This window comes from Acomys minous (genome assembly GCF_964271855.1).
Source record: "Acomys minous genome assembly, chromosome: 17".
Classification (NCBI taxonomy): domain Eukaryota; kingdom Metazoa; phylum Chordata; class Mammalia; order Rodentia; family Muridae; genus Acomys; species Acomys minous.
Window position 1 is genome coordinate 1,362,245 of NC_140500.1, and position 16,268 is coordinate 1,378,512.

Genomic DNA, 16,268 nt, shown 5'->3' on the forward strand with positions numbered 1-16,268 from the left:
AGTAATGAGATTTCAAGGCTTCACAGGTCATTGCGCCTGGGGGGGCGAGTGAATACTCACGAGCCTAGGGCACTTTATGGAGAGCATTTGGAGACAGATGCTAAACACTATAAAAGTATTCATATTTTTATTAATTTATTATGAGAATTTTTATCACTTAAAGGTATTTTCATAATCTTCATTTTACCTCAGAACTTATCTCATGTTAAAAGTTTTTTTTGACTGGGCGGTGGTGGCACATGCCTTTAATCCCAGCAGTCAGGAGGCAGAGACAGGTGGATTGCTGTGAGTTGGAGGCTAGCCTGGTCTACTGAGTGAGTTCCAGGACAACCAAGGCTACACAGAGAAACCCTGACTTGAAAAACAAAACAAAACAAAACCCCAAAGCCAACAAATTTTGCACAGTAACCTATTCGTAATGGTGCGGCAGCCATTCGCAGTGCCATTCTAACTGTTTTTTTTTTCTCTTTGTAATTTCAGTCCTACAAGATTATTCATTTTGCCCCCAGCTTGCTTCAGATCATTGTCTCGGACCATGTGGAGTTCCCTGTGCGTCAGGCAGGTAAGCTGCGTGTTCAAGTCAGTGAGAGCTCTCCGTTAAATAGTTACAATGTACTGTACAAAATCACGACAGTCAGAATTCCAGCATGGCTCCAGGAGTGGCCCTCAGAGAGCTGCTGGCTGCTGAAGGCAGAAGCTCGCTCTCCTGTGGTGGTGTGGCTCAGTGAACGGCCACATGCCTCGCTCTCCTGTGGTAGTGTGGCTCAGTGGACGGCCACACGCCTCGCTCTCCTGTGGTGGTGTGGCTCACTGTGTGGCCACATGCCTCGCTCTCCTGTGGTAGTGTGGCTCAGTGGACGGCCACACGCCTCGCTTTCCTGTGGTGGTATGGCTCAGTGTGTGGCCACATGCCTTGCTCTCCTTTGGTGGTGTGGCTCAGTGGATGGCCACATGCCTTGCTCTCCTTTGGTGGTGTGGCTCAGTGGATGGCCACACGCCTCCCTCTCCTGTGGTGGTGTGGCTCAGTGGATGGCCACATGCCTTGCTCTCCTTTGGTGGTGTGGCTCAGTGGATGGCCACACACCCGTGTTCTTGGGCATCACTAGGTGGACCCAGGGCTGAGGAGGACGTGCAGATAGGTGGAGATCCCCTGGGGCCACGAGGGGAGTTGAAGGGAGGTGGTGGTGGATGGATGTGGCCAGGGTACAAACTATGGAACATTCAAGGGACAAAAAATATAATTAAAAAGTAAGCATTAAAATCTCTTGAAAAAGTAGGAAGGACAATGAAATGCTTGTAAGGCATAAAAACACTTTATTTTCTGTTTGAAAGTTAGTGCTGGATACTGAGTTTTCCCATCTACCCTGATTCTGTTTGTTATTTTACTCTTTGCCTCTCTAACATTGCTGTTTTCCAGTTTTAATAATTCAATCTCACTAACCTGTCTCTCTGTCTCTCTGTCTCTTTCTCTCTCTGTGTCTCTCTCTGTCTGTCTGTCTCTGTCTGTCTGTCTGTCTCTCTCTCTCTCTGTCTCTTTTTCTCTCTGTGTCTGTCTCTCTCTCTGTCTGTCTGTCTGTCTGTCTCTCTCTCTCTCCCGCCCCCCCCCCCCCCATTGAGCCAGGGTTTCTCTGTGTAGCCCTGGCTGTCCTGGAACTCTGTAGACCAGGCTGGCCTTAATGAACTCACAGAGATCTGCCTTCCTCTCCTCCCAACTGTTGGCATTGAAGATGTGCACCAGCATGCCACTATACCCACTTTTTTTGAATTTGACTTTTTTCTTTCTTTTTGAGACAGCGTTTCTTTATGTAGCCTTGGCTGTCCTGGAACTCTGTAGACCAGGCTGGCCTTAATGAACTCACAGAGATCTGCCTTCCTCTCCTCCCAACTGTTGGCATTGAAGATGTGCACCAACATGCCACTATACCCACTTTTTTTGAATTTGACTTTTTTCTTTCTTTTTGAGACAGCGTTTCTTTATGTAGCCTTGGCTGTCCTGGACTCGCTTTGTAGACCAGGCTGAGGAACTCATAGTGATCCACCTGCCTCTGCCTCCCTGAGCACTGGGATCAAAGGCATGTGCCACCACTCCCAGCTTGGACTTTTGTTTTAAACATGAGATTTATTTTTATGTCTGTGAGAGCTTATGCAATTCTATGGTGTGTGTCTTCCCTCTGTAACTTACATGTAGTTCAGGTTGGTTTTGATTCATCTTTCTGTTCTAGCCTCTCAGTTTCTAGGATTATAGGCGTGCACTACCATGCCCAGCCTTTTCAATTATTGCATGATTACGCTTACCCAATCACATTATAGACTATAATAATTACACTGAGATACATAAGATACTTAGTTCATGGCCAGGTTTAAATTAAATTAAAAAGACTTTACACAGCCCACACGCATGCGCACACACACACCAATGCTGTAATTTTTATTTTTACTTAAACACATTAAAATCCTAGGTGCATCAGAATGTATGGAAGAGGGCTTATAAGATACCAAGTTCATAATTTAGTTAAATTTCTGTCACATTTTACCCAATATAGAATATAGAATTTTCAATGGTGAACCGCTTTTATCATTCAGTTTTAATTTACATTAAAATAGGAGTAGAAGGAACTCTGCCGAGGGCAGAGGGGGAGCTGGGGAAAAGCTGGGCACTCTGGGGAAGCTCCCTGTCTTCTCGCCGTGTCCTGGAGAATGTTGTTTGCACTGAGTGTTGGGCTAGAGTGTTGAGGGAGCTCCAGACTCCTTCTTTTTCCTTGTATCTCTCTGGATGTGATTTCACGCTGCAGTCCAGGCTGGCCTTGAGCTGCGTGTGTCGCTCAGACTGGCCTCAGACTCAGGCAGTCTTTCTGTCTCAGTCTCCCCGTGTGCTGGGGCTGGAAGTGTGCACCGCTGTGGCCAGCCACATCTCTTCTTCTCCTAGCGAGCTGGACCTGCAAGTGTGAGGACCCAGGTTCTGATCTCCAGAAACCTACATAAAAGCTGGGCACATGTGGTGCCTGCCTGTAATCCCATCACTTGGAAGGCAGAGATGGGATCCTTAGGGCAGATGTCGAGTGCAGAGTGGGTGATGTCCAGGTCCAGTTCATGGAAGAAATCATGGGCCTCTGCAGGCACAGTTGTACATACACAGTCCTCTCCTTCACATGTGCTCACACATTTGAGAATATGCATATCTGCACACATCACAAACACACATGTAAAACAAAAAACAAAAAACCCAAGACAAAACAGTCCTCTTTTTTTCTGAGACAGGGTTTTACTATGTTATCCTGACTGTCCTGGACTCGATTTGTAGATCCGGCTGGCCTTGAACTCACAGCAATCTACCTGCCTCTGCCTCCCTAATGCTGGGATTAAAGGCGTGTGCCACCATACCTGGCGGAGAAAACAGTCCTATAGTAGTAATTCAGCTAACTTCTTACAAGTGTTGAATGTTGAAAAGAATAGAAACAAAGTAATTGATTTATGTATTTTGATAGATGTAGATACAGATTTCTTGAGATTTTTCTAAACATATTTGAAGATAGAGGCATATTTCTTTATGAATTATAAATAATAGATATCACAAAGGATTAAATGAAAATTACCAAAGCTGTAAGACCACAGAAACTGCTGAATGACGGTGCCGGGTGACAAGGGAGAGCGTGAGCAGCAGACAGCAGCTTCCTGTTAGGTTTGGGAAAGGGAAACTTCCTGATGCCACTGTGTTTGAGCTCAGCCTGAAACAGGTACATGATTCCAAGTTCATCTCTGCATCATTTAACGACGTCTGCAGCTTGATGGGATGTCCCTGTTTGGCTCCCGTACGAAACTCTGGAGTCTGCCCGCCTCCTCTGCCCATCTCCTCTGCCCAGGTTGGCCTTTCGCACATGGAAGGTTTTCCATCTCTAGTGGGCACTGTGTTCTACATGGAAGGCTGTTCAGCCTTTGAGCTCTGTAAGATGGTGTGGAAGTGGTCTTCCCCGCTCCAGTGCATCTGTTTTCCTCCTAAACTCAGCTGCCATCTACCTGAAGAACATGGTGACACAGTACTGGCCGGACAGGGAGCCTCCACCAGGAGAAGTGATCTTCCCATTCAATATTCACGAGAATGACCGGCAGCAAATCCGTGACAACATCGTGGAAGGGATAATTCGGTCTCCGGATCTGGTGAGGTAGGCCGGACCCTGTCTGTGTGGGCCTTGGCTGGGACGGAGTGTTGGGTGTAATCTTCAGCTTTGTTTATGTGTATGTATTTTTAACTTTTTTAAATTTTGAGATAGGTCTTGTACATCCCAGGCTAGTCCCCAGTGTGCCATGTGACCGAGGGTGGCCTTGAACTTCTAGTTGTCCTGGCTCCATTCTCAGATGCTAGGATTACAAGTGTGGACCACTATGGCTGGTATATGTGGAGTTGGAGCTTAACCCCAGGACCTCATGCATTCTCACGCACGTTTTTACCATCTGAGCTATGTCTCCAGCCCAGGAAATGCTTATATTAGACAGCATAGCTGTGGAGTTATAAATTTTGCAATCTTAAGATAGCAACAAATTCACTTCAACATATGAGCCCATAGTGAAGTGTCCTTGGCAGATGGAGGGAGGGCAGCAGAAGGAGCAGTGGGAGGCTGCGGTGGTTAGTAGCAGTTCTGAGGTGCAGCTGTGGTGACAACAGGCAAAGGAAAGACATCTGAGGGTGGGAGTAGCAGATAGAGCAAGCACTGTGTAGTTACTTTTCCCAGCTAGGAGAACACAGGTGTGCTCACCCAACAGAAGCATCCGTGTTCTCGTTGGTTGCCCACGTGCCAACCGCATCTAGGAGGTCTATCTGTGAGGATGCTCGTTTCCTGTCCGGATCGCTCAGTGGTTCCACAGCAGCGGCAGGGGTAGCTCTCCCTGCCAGTCTTGTGCTTGGCGTGGTTGAGAAGTGGACCACGAGGCCCATCTCAACATGAAACCCTAGAAAGTGAACAGTTAGCTCTTCTTACGGGACAGCTGCTGGCAGGAGACAGGTCTGCCCTTTTGCTATGAGCCTGGCCTCTGTGGCTCTGCCCCTCCTATGTCGCAAGGACCCCTGAGCGTGCTGCTGCTGCTGGTCTCACTTTGTTTACAAGTAATGCAGAGGAGATTGATTTGTTACCGTAAGGAAGATATAGTGTGCTACTTATTGTTTTTTCCAGTTTTTGTGGACCTAAATTATTGACTATCCAACTGAACGTTAGTTTATTATTTATCTTTTACACTTGGAGTCCTGGGACTGAGGATGTGGCTGAGTTTGTAGCACGAGACCTTGGCTTCAGTTCCCAGCACCGCACACACGGCAGAGTGGCATAGTACATGTGTGAATCCCAGAACTTGGGATGTCGAGGCAGGAGGATCAGAAGTTCAAGGCCGTCTTCAGCCGCACACTGCATCGGAGACCATCAATCTTGGCTGCGTGAAACGGTCTTACAAATAAACAGCCCACCAAAAATTACAAATTGGAATGTTAATTTTGCCAGGTTAATTTCTATCAGATGACCTTACATACTTTGTAATAACAGTGGTAATTTGTAGAAGGGACACTTTTTCCCTCTTTGTTTTCTTTTCAACCTTAGTTACAGATGAGAGCCCGCTGAAGACATGGTGGCTGCACTTAGTGCTGTGGGATAGCATCTTGCACACTCCTCTTTTTCTGTTCTATTTCTTTCCTTGCTTTCTCCCCCTCCTCCTTTTTTCTTTGGCAGTTGTTCTAGGCTTTATTTTCAGAAATCATCTAGCAAATTCATATTTGTTATATTCACAGTACAATACTTAGTGTGTGTTTCTGCTGGTTCAGTACACTGTACTCCTAACCGTACGGTAGATGTGTGTGTGTGTACTAATACGGTAGATGTGTGTGTGTGTACTAATACGGTAGATGTGTGTGTGTGTACTATACCACATCTTCAGAGAGGTGCTCTACCAGTGAGCCACACATCGCTCCTAGGCTTGCCGTCTGGTAGATACGTGTGTATCTGTCTGTCTGCCTATATGTCTATGTTTGTATGTATGCATACGTATCATCTGCCAACCATCGATCGTTATCTGTGTGTGCGTGTATCTATGTATTTACCTGTGCATCATCTCTGTGTATGTATACGTAATCTATACTATCTTGTTATCTCTTCTGTGTGCAGCATCTCTCTGTGTCTGTCTGTCTCTGTTGTAGAACAAACGCAGGACCCTATATACGTTGCCCCTATTGGCTATGAAGACCCAAACATAAAATAAAAATGAGGAAGAATTTTTAGAGTTGAGGTAGATTTGCTGTATACTTGGAAATTTTTGACAGCCCTTTTGAGTTTATTATTTTTTAAGTTTTTGTTGATTCTTTGTGACTTTCACATCATGCTCCCCAATTCTACTCATCTCCTTGACCTCCGTATCCGCCCTCTGCCCTTGCAACCTCTCATCCCAGAAAACAAAACAAAACAAAACAAAAACAAAGCACAGAAAACATCTCCTCGTGGAAGCTGTGGTGTGTCACACGTGTCCCCGCCAGTATATCCCTCTGCCCACACAGCTTTACTTGCAAGTGTTCACTGCAGTGAGTCACTGGTGTGGTTGAGGCCTCTGGCTCCTGCTGCACCCTCAATACCAGATCCTCGTCAGGGCTCCTGTCTGTTGTCCTGTTGTTGCCCTGTGTCATGGAGGTCCTGCCTCTTTGGTTCTGTGGGACTGGCCCTGTCACATGCTTCAGCAGGTCATAGATGAGGTGGATGTTGGGGTCAAAGCCCTGGATCTGCGCCTGGGTGGTAGCTGAGCTGGTCAGCCTGCCAGCTCTCTCACCCCCACCCCACCAAGGTGAGCTCTGCACTACTGCTGCCTGGCTCACCTGATGATGCTGCAGCCTGTAAGGGGCAGGGTCACCTCCTGCTCTCATGCTGTGCCCAGTTGAGGTGTGGGAGTCGGGGCACTCTCCTGAGTGCTGCCGCTGGTGAGAGGCTGGGCCAGCTTTCTTTCCTGTTCTCATACCCTTGGGGCCAGCTCTCCAGTGTCCCTGCCACCAGTGCTGTTAGAGAAGGTGCAGGACCCACTAAAATACCTTTAGGGTTAGACATAAATTTTACTTATTTGAGGGGTTTCTGTTTATTTTCAGTGAATTCAGCCCCTGAGAAAGTTTTTAATAGGTTCACTCTTTCTCACACCCCATGTGCGTACCCAGTCCTGCCTCGTTAACTGCTTGCATTTTGTGTTTTCTTTTCCACCTTACAGAGTCCAGTTAACAATGTGTCTCCGAGTCATCATTAAGCATGATTTTCCTGGCCATTGGCCTGCAGTGGTCGACAAGATAGACTACTACTTGCAGTCACCAAACAGTGGGAGCTGGCTTGGCAGTTTGCTCTGCTTGTATCAGCTAGTAAAGACCTACGAGTAAGTTCATTTCTACTGGCCAAAGAGAGTCAGGCTGGGAGAGCAGTCTGCTGTGGGGTTTGGCAAAGTCAGTTCATCGTGGGAAATGCTGAGTGTGTTCATTGCTGCAGTTGCTCAGTGGCACTCATGTTCTGTGGTGTACACTGCTGATTTCTGAGGTAGCAAGTGACATACTGTTGGCTGTGACACTGTTCTTTAGCTGCCACTGTAGATCTACCTCAGATACAAAAGTCAGATACCTTCCTGTTAAGAAAGTTCTCTGGGATAGTTCGTGAAAGTTGCTGATTGTGTACAAGGCGTGGGTGGCGGGTCACAGTAGGGTTGGGTTTTATGATGCGTGCTGCTTTTGCACGTGCCATCCTGTAGTTCCCTTTGCTCTCAGACGAGGTATCACTTGGTAGATCAAGCTGGCCTTGAGCTCACAGCCATCCTCCTGCCTCCACCTCCTGAGTACTGAGATCGCAGTCCATGTAGTTTTCCTTCTTGAAGATGATGGTTTAGGAAGTTTTACAGAATTTCTATTTAGAAACCGTTTTAGATTGGCAGCAGTAGAAGTGAAGTGAGAGCACCTAGGCTTGTGAGGTATGTTCACTATCAGCGTCGCGTGATGCGAGAACACTTCCTGTACAGTATGACATGTCTAAGCCAGCAGACCAGCTTCCTTTACTGGGTGAGTTATGGGCTGATGGACATTAACTTCCCTCCCTCCCTCCCTCCCTCCCTTTCTCCTTCCCTCCCTCCCTCCCTCCCCCTTCCTTCATTGCTACATCACAAACCATCCCAGGGCCATTTTCAGGAGCCACAACCCCAGCCCTTGGCATTTTCAGATAGGTTTTGCTCTATAAGTTCAGGCTGGCCTTGGAAGTCATGATCCTTCTGTCTTACCTCCTGGGAACTGGGATTGCAGGTGTTCGGTTTGGGACTCTTAAACTAGTCCAAACCTTTAAAGAAAGATTTTGTGACTGTCTGAAACAAGAATTTATTCTCAGACTTTCTTCCAATTTGATTGCAGCACGTACTAGAACATTTAAGCCTGTGTTTTACATTTTTTCTGGTTTTATTTTTTTTCACTCATTGCATATAGACCATTGGGATGGAAAAATCCCCTTTTTAACTCTCTGTCTTTGCTCACACAGATATAAGAAAGCAGAGGAGCGAGAGCCTCTCCTGGCTGCCATGCAGATCTTCCTGCCTCGAGTTCAGCAGCGGGCCCTGCACTTGCTCCCTGACGCCTCCCATTACTCTGTGCTGCTGCAGAAACAGATTCTGAAAATCTTCTATGCCCTTGTTCAGGTTGGTTCTAGTGCAGGAGACAAACATGGAAGCCTGCATTTGTGTCGGTCTTTATTCAGTCACATATTTTTAACCTTAGGAGTATCAGGCTCACAGAGATTAACTCAGTAGCCGTGTTCACTGAGTAGCCAAAGTTCAGTTTGTGTGCTGCCTTTCTCGGCCTAAAGTCCCAGTCGTAAAGAACCCAGGTGTTGCCTGACCTAGAACTTGAGCTTAAATTCAGGGTCCTATGGTTACAGGAGGGGAGGAGGGAAGCAGAGCCTTCTTCAGGGGGTCACATTGATGGCCTGTTCTCCTCTTCAGCCAACTTTACGCCAATACAGATTTAGCCGCTCACTTTTGTGGGAGTGTCCCTGCAGACGTACAGCAGGCAGGAAAGGACCCTCAGGGTGAGGTAAGACTGTAACTCGGACCAGCCTGGCTTTGACAATGACTGCTGGACTTCAGCCATAAGCACAGTGCAATTTTGGAAAAAGTATGCCGCTAGCAGTTAACCCAGCCCCATGAGTATGATAAAGCTCAAAGCGTAAGGCTCTACTAAGTACACATGGCTTCGTCCTAAGATGGGCTCTGTTGATTTAGAAACAGTGCTCAAGACACTGGTCTAACCTGAGGTAAACATGGCGTATGGCCCTAAGATAACACAGGCCACTTAGGCTGCTGTGAAATACAGATGGCGTCACTCACAAGGACCGGTTTCATGGCCTGGAAGTGATGCTCAAGGCTTTAGGGGATAAACAAAAATAATACTCGGGGTTATGGGCGGAGCCTGCCCACAGGTAGCAGAGGATTGCTAGGTTGTAAACTACATTACCCAGCATTCCAGGAGAAACAGCTAAGTGTCTTCTCCCTTTGGAGAGATCAGGGGTGTGTTTAACTTTCCCTGGCTTCTCCCAGGCTAACCTGTGAGCACAAGGACCCCTCTGCATTTTCTTCGATTTAGGTCACTCCCCTTCTCTCATGTGGAGACTATGGAGCTACTGAGATGGTAATGAGAGAATAACTGCAGGGTAGGGAAGGAGGACTTTAAAACCTGAGACTAGTTAACGCTGAACCCTTGAGAACCGCGAGAAGTGATTCCAGCCTGGGAAGAAGGAGTGAGGCGGAGAGGCGAGGGCTGAGTGCCTGTCTGTGCTTTCCTAGTGATTGCATGTGACACGAGGCTGGCGAAGTTAAGCTGGGGCAGCCAGAGCTGGCGTGTGCTCTTGCTTTGCTGTCATGTGGGCATCTTTTTGCGGTTTTAGCACATATCACTAGTACAGAGTCAGAGTTATAAAAGGTCCCCTCTCATAAACTGTTTTTTTGTTTTGTTTTCTTTCTTTCTGAGACAGGGTCTCTCTGTTTAGTCCTGGAGCTCACTATGTAGAACACAATGGCCTCCAAGTCACAGAGATCCACCTGACTCTGCCTCGTGGGTGCTGGAATTAAAGGTGTGGCCAACGCACTGGCTCCATAAGCTTTTGATAAAGGCAGTTGAAGGCAGGATAGAAGGAAGAAGCAGATCTCACAAGAGAGAAGAAGAAAGTAGAATATCAGAGAGATACACCCGCCCACATTTTCTGAAGTATTTAGGAAGGAAGCTGCGTGGCCGCTTCTGTGGGGTCAGGATTAGAGCTGTCCCTCGGCAGGCCTGCTTTACACTGCGCAGCATGCAGCAGCAGCAGCCCTTGCATTTGGGGCTGGACTGGCCTTCCCAACTGGGAAATCAGAGCCAGACATTGCGCAGTAACGTGAAGGCTGGTGATATGAGTTCTCTGTGCTTTATTTACTTGGCTAACTAATGGGGGGGGGGGGTGTCTCTTATACATATTAAAAAAAAAAAACAACAAAAAACCCAGAAGTTGAATCACTCTAACATCTTTTAACGGCTTTGGTAACCTGTCATGTATTAATACGGCAGTGTGCTCCTCTGGAGGAAATAAATAAATAAATAAATAAATAAATAAATAAATAAATAAGATTTTAGAAGTGAAACTACAGTCATGATGTAAGACAGAATTAGAATTAACTGCCTGGGATACAGAAGGCCCAAGTGAACTGCTCTTAACTGTCTAGTTCAGTAAGATGGATTTTGTCTGAAGTAGCATTTGTGTGTGTAGAGGCACTTGGCTTCTTCACACATACTCCAGGAGTCGGCACTTCTGCCTAACCCCTGCCTGCTCCTCCTCTGGACCCCAGTTCAAGCCCAATTGCCTCCCTCCCTTATGCCGCTGAGAATAAAGGATGATGTTTCTCAGTCTTTTTTTTTTTTTTTTTTTGAGACAGAGCCCCACTGTGTGGTGGAGGTGGCTCAAACTCAAGCCAGTCTTCCTGCCTTTGCTTCCTGAGTACTGGCATGACCTGTGTGAGCTGCACGGCGGTTCACAGGTGTGAACTTACACACCCGAGCCACCGCTCTCACCTCCTTCACTATTTGACGTTGTCCCAGCTGGAGTGTGAGCTTTGTGAGGCTGCAGTAATGTCTCTTTTAGGGTTATGTCACTAACACCTAGCCAAGGACAGTAGAGCAGCGGGCATGGAGGCAGCTCCCTGCAGCTCATAGCAGGGGACACAAGCGCCTGAGCAATAGTCTCCAGAGGTTTTGGGCCACAAAGTAGAGGATGGGGATTGAAGAAGACCTTCATGTGCATTAGTGAGGTGAAGGTTTTCATCAAAGTGCTCAGACTTACAAGGTTGATACATGAAGAGGCAAGTCGTAAAAAATAACCCAAAATGCATGTGAAATAAGTGTGACCTCATTGATGTCAAACCTTTCTTTTTAAAGGTAGGCCAGAGGAACAATTAATTACATGTATATTTATAAATTTAAAATACTTATATATAAGCACCAGGCATAGATTTTACATATTTATATAACCTAGTGTTTTCAGAGTAGAGATGGGAAGATGGGGACTTCAAACCTATCTTTGGCTCCACAGCATATTTGAAGCCAGCCTGGGCTACAAGAGACCATTTTAAAACACATCCAACCAGCCAGCCAAACTGACAACTGCACAGGAGAAGAGGGCTGGGGAAGTAGCTCAGCTGTGAGAGTGCTTTCCCTGAGAACACCAAACCCTGGCTACGGAAAACCGGTGTGATGGCAAACACTTGTAGTTTCAGTGCTCGGGAAGTGGAGGCAGGAGGATCAGGAGTTCAAGGTCACCTCTCTGGGCGATTTTGAGGCTCACCTGGGATATGTGAGACCTTGTTACCTTCTACACCCCAAAAGAATTGTGTGTGTGTGTACATATGTGTGTGTATGTATGTGTGTGTATGCATTATGTATATGATACACACACACACATATTGAAGATTTATTTATTTATTATGTATTCAGTGTTCTGCCTTCACACCAGAAGAGGGCACCAGATCTCATTACAAATGGTTGTGAGCACCATGTGGTTGCTAAATTGAACTTAGTAACTTTGGAAGAGCAGACAGTGTTCTTAACCACTCAGCCATCTCTTCAGCCCCACCAAAAAAGTATGGATTATGGATTTTTTTTTTCATTTTTCAAGACAGGGTTTCTCTGTGTAGCCTTGGCTGTCCTAGACTTACTTTGTAGACCAGGCTGGCCTTAAACTTACAGCGATCCTCCTGCCTCTGCCTCCCCAGTGCTGGGATTAAAGTTGTGCGACAGCCACACCCAGCTGATTATGGAATTTTTAAAAGTTAAATTTGAGATTGGATCAGGAGTCCTGAATTGCTGTTTTCCTTAGCTATCTGTATATTCTGCTCCTCTGACATAAGGTGCTGACTTCTGTGGGCAGGAGGGTTACTGTCCGCTGCTGCTCTGTTTTCTAGTACACACTGCCTCTTCAGCTGGTGAATCACCAGACCATGGCGACGTGGATGGAGATCTTCCGAACCATCATCGACAGGACAGTCCCTCCGGTACGTCAGAGCGCTGCGGACATCCTGCGTGTACTAATGCTCATTCACTGTCTGGCCTGCTCTTTGAAAAAGCAAACAAGAAACAAACCTACTATCATATCAACTAATAAAATAATGTAATACATAATTACAAGTGTTCACTTGTAGAACATCAGATCAGCAAGAATGTTAGAACATTAACTATGTTTAACTTGAACTGGTTCAAACATCTTCGTCCTTGCTGCATATCCTCTAGTCTTTTCTCTTGAATGTATATTTAGAGTTTTACTTATAAAACTAGTACATGTAGCTATATTCTCAAATTTGATTTTTCACCAAAGAGAAATATAAAAAATGTTAATACTTTTCTGGTTATAACGTTTTAAAAATTAATTTTAATTTATATTTAATTTTCTTTTTAGTGTGTGTATAGGTAGGTGTGGGGGAGTAGACTGTGGAGTATGTGTACAGGTCAGAGGTCACCTACGGTTCTTTCTTTTCACCCTGTGGATATTGGGGCTCCAACTCAGGTCATCAAGGGCGGTAGCAGGCATCTTTCCCCCCTGAGCCGCCTTGCTGGCCCTGGCCGCTCTCTACACTGTTGCAGTGCTTCATTGCTGGGCGTCTGGGTAGTTTTAATGCTGAAGCCTTTAACTGTGAGTGTAGCTTAGGCTTGGCTGGGGTGAGGGGTTGCTTCCTGAAGGTGGTGGGCTTTCGGCAGACTGTGAGAAGCAGAAATAGTGCTCGGGCGGCTGAGGGCGCTTGCTGCAGGAGCACACTGGGTTCTACAGGTAAAGGCGTCGCATTGTGATCCACAGTAGCAACGACAGTGCCTTCTCCATCTGTCAGGAACCTTTGTATCTAAGAACCTGAGTTGGCCTGAAATGACCTCCATTCTTCGTGTGTTCATCTCTCACTTACTTATGTACTCGGGTGTCAAGGTTGAGCTCAGGGACTCTGACATGCTAAGGGACTCTGACGTGATAAGGGACTCTGACGTGCTAAGGGACTCTGACGTGCTAAGGGACTCTGACGTGCTAAGCACTGTCTTTTGTTGTCCTCATTTTCTCCATTATCCATAATTGCAAAAAATTATTCCAAGTTTTAAAATGCCAATATAAACAATAAAACAGTTCAGCGGTTTTTGACAACAGTCGTCTTATTGTTGCCCACATCAAAACTCAGAACCTGGGCTAGAGAGATGGTTCAGAGGTAAAGAGCACTGACTGCTCTTCTGGAGGTCCTGAGTTCAACTCCCAGCAACCACATGGTGGCTCACAACCATCTATCATGTGATCTGATGCCCTCTGCTGGCCTGCAGGTGTACACGCAGGCAGAGCACTGTATACATAATAATAAATCTCAAACAAAATAAAACAAAACCTCCGTACCTTCCCATTCTCTCAGAATTCACCAGGTGCCTTGGTGCCTGTGTTTTTTGTTCCTGCGTCCCCTGAAGATGAGTGTGAACACCAGCACTGGCCAGGAAAGACTTGCTTAGCTTACTGAATTCTTAAGCAGCTACCTGTAAAGAGTTCACATAGCAGTTCATGTCGTGTAGCTGTGACTTAGCCTACACCAATATCTATGCTGTTCTTATAAATACCCTCAGGCAGAGTCTGACTCGGATGCTTTTCTCCTCTTAGGAGACTCTTCAGGTTGATGAGGATGATCGACCGGAGCTGGTGTGGTGGAAGTGTAAGAAGTGGGCACTCCATATTGTCGCTCGTCTCTTTGAACGGTATTTCCACTGACCATACTGACAGTGTTACAGTTGGTATCGTGCTGTTAGGTGCACTAGAACTGAGTGGTCCCCGATGTTATGTAGAATGTGACTTATCTTTTTGTCTCTAAAGCATAGAGAGTAGCTGGGCATAGTGATGCATGTTTCTATTTTAAGCTTTGGAAAGTGGAGGGAGGAGGATCAGAGTTTACAGCCATCTTAGCTACACAGTGAGTTAGAGGCCAGCCTGAGCTGTAGGACACCCGGTCTTATACAATCAAAAACTAAAACAACTCAAAGAGGGCAAAGTTTTACCAGCTGTTTAAAGTAGACTTGTGCCCACTGCCCCAGAGATCATAACACAGTTGGGCAGCCCTTTCTGGTTCTGTTGCACTCCGTGCAAAACACTGAGAACTTCTATCTCCCTCCACCCCTATTGGAAACATCCAGAAACCATGCAAGAAGGTGCACATGGACACTTGCCTCCGTAAGATAGCCAAACTGAATTTACAAATTTACTGAAAAACGTGTCAGGTGTAACATTTTTACTTTTTCTAGGGGTTAGTGGTTTAGAAGTTAGAGGTTTCTGCCCAGAACGTTAACTGTGCCCCAGAGTCTAAGCGTACCTCTTGACTCAACACACGTCTTGTGGAGAAAGACAAAGTGTTAGTTGTATGGCCCAGTAGAATCCGTCTTTCATTGTCTGTATTTAAAACAGCAAGCATGCTTTGGTCCCAGGTTCACAGTGCTTAGATGTTTCCTCTTTGGATTTTAAGGTATGGAAGCCCAGGAAATGTCACAAAAGAATACTTTGAATTTTCTGAATATTTTTTGAAAACCTATGCAGCAGGAATTCAGCAGGTAATACACTTACACTTTTACAATAGAAGAATGGTTTGTTTTTTATTGGGTGCTATGTCTATCTGTTTTAAAGTAGATTGCTAACATAGTAATTCGTTGCACACCTGAGGAGGATGAAATGGCAGCCGTTGGAGTCTGATAGGGGGCAGCCAGCTTGAGGCTCCAGTGTCCTTCATCTGCTTCCGCCAGACCTGCCCTTCCTGACTCCGCTGATGCTGTAGACCCTGCCAGGGTTAGACTCCTTGTCGCATGTGTGACTTACTCCTTTGAGCTTTGCCTTGTTTGAGGATTTGTATAGCATGAGCCAGCATCCACCCCATCTGTGAACTGTTGAAGTGTGTGAAGGGGCCAGTCCCGCAGACCAAAGCTGCAGGGCCTCATGACACAGGGCGACAACAGGACAGCAGACAGGAGCCCTGGTGGGGATCTGGGATTGAGGGTGCAGCAGGAGCCAGAGGCCTCAGCCAGACCAGTGACTCACTGCAGTGAGCACTTGCCAGTAAAGCTGTGTGGGCACGCTTCTGCCAGGAGATTGTTTTCCTTTTGGTGGAGAGGATGCAAAGGTGGAGGGATGGCGAGATTAGTGGGGTTGGGGTACATGTTATGAAATTCACAAAGACAAAAACAGTTAAAAACAGAAGAGCAGTCAAGCTCAGGTATTAGTGGAGATTCTCAGGTAAGGACACCCACTTGCTCCCGGAACGTGGAGTGTTTATTCCACGTAGGGAAATGGGAAACTCTGAAGGAGCTGCTGGGATTAATATTTAAAAAGTCTAAAAATTGCAAAGGGACAAGTGGACTTTTATCATTGGTCCACCAAATATTGCCAACTGAATCATGATATGTTTGTTTGTTTGTTTGTTTTTCCTTGAGACAAGATTTCTCTGTGTAGCCTTGGCTGTCCTGGACTTACTTTGTAGACTAGGCTGGCCTTGAACTCACAAAGTATAAGAAAGCCTGCTTCTGCTTCCTGAGTGCTTGTTTTAAAGGCATGTGCCACCATGACCGGCTTGCTTAATTATTTATTTTAAATGAGAGTTAATAATTAGTAATTGGCTGTAGGAAAGCCAAGGCCGCATACTCAGACACAAGCCCAGGCTTCAGTGGTAACAGAAGGTGTTCATAGGTTTCTCACACGTCCCTCAGGACTTCAGGA

General features: G+C 46.2%; 1 protein-coding gene across 3 annotated transcripts in view; it reads left to right on the forward strand.

Annotated features, from left to right (window-relative positions):
• IPO8 (importin 8) overlaps nucleotides 1-16,268 on the forward strand; it is a 60,997-nt gene that overhangs the window by 11,276 nt on the left and 33,453 nt on the right. For all 3 annotated transcript variants that reach the window (XM_084764856.1, XM_084764854.1, XM_084764855.1), the window contains exons 2-8: nucleotides 481-562; nucleotides 4,004-4,160; nucleotides 7,222-7,380; nucleotides 8,517-8,673; nucleotides 12,460-12,549; nucleotides 14,175-14,269; nucleotides 15,028-15,112. In XM_084764856.1, coding sequence (XP_084620982.1) covers nucleotides 481-562; nucleotides 4,004-4,160; nucleotides 7,222-7,380; nucleotides 8,517-8,673; nucleotides 12,460-12,549; nucleotides 14,175-14,269; nucleotides 15,028-15,112 — 825 coding nt within the window. The remainder of the gene's footprint in view (nucleotides 1-480; nucleotides 563-4,003; nucleotides 4,161-7,221; nucleotides 7,381-8,516; nucleotides 8,674-12,459; nucleotides 12,550-14,174; nucleotides 14,270-15,027; nucleotides 15,113-16,268) is intronic.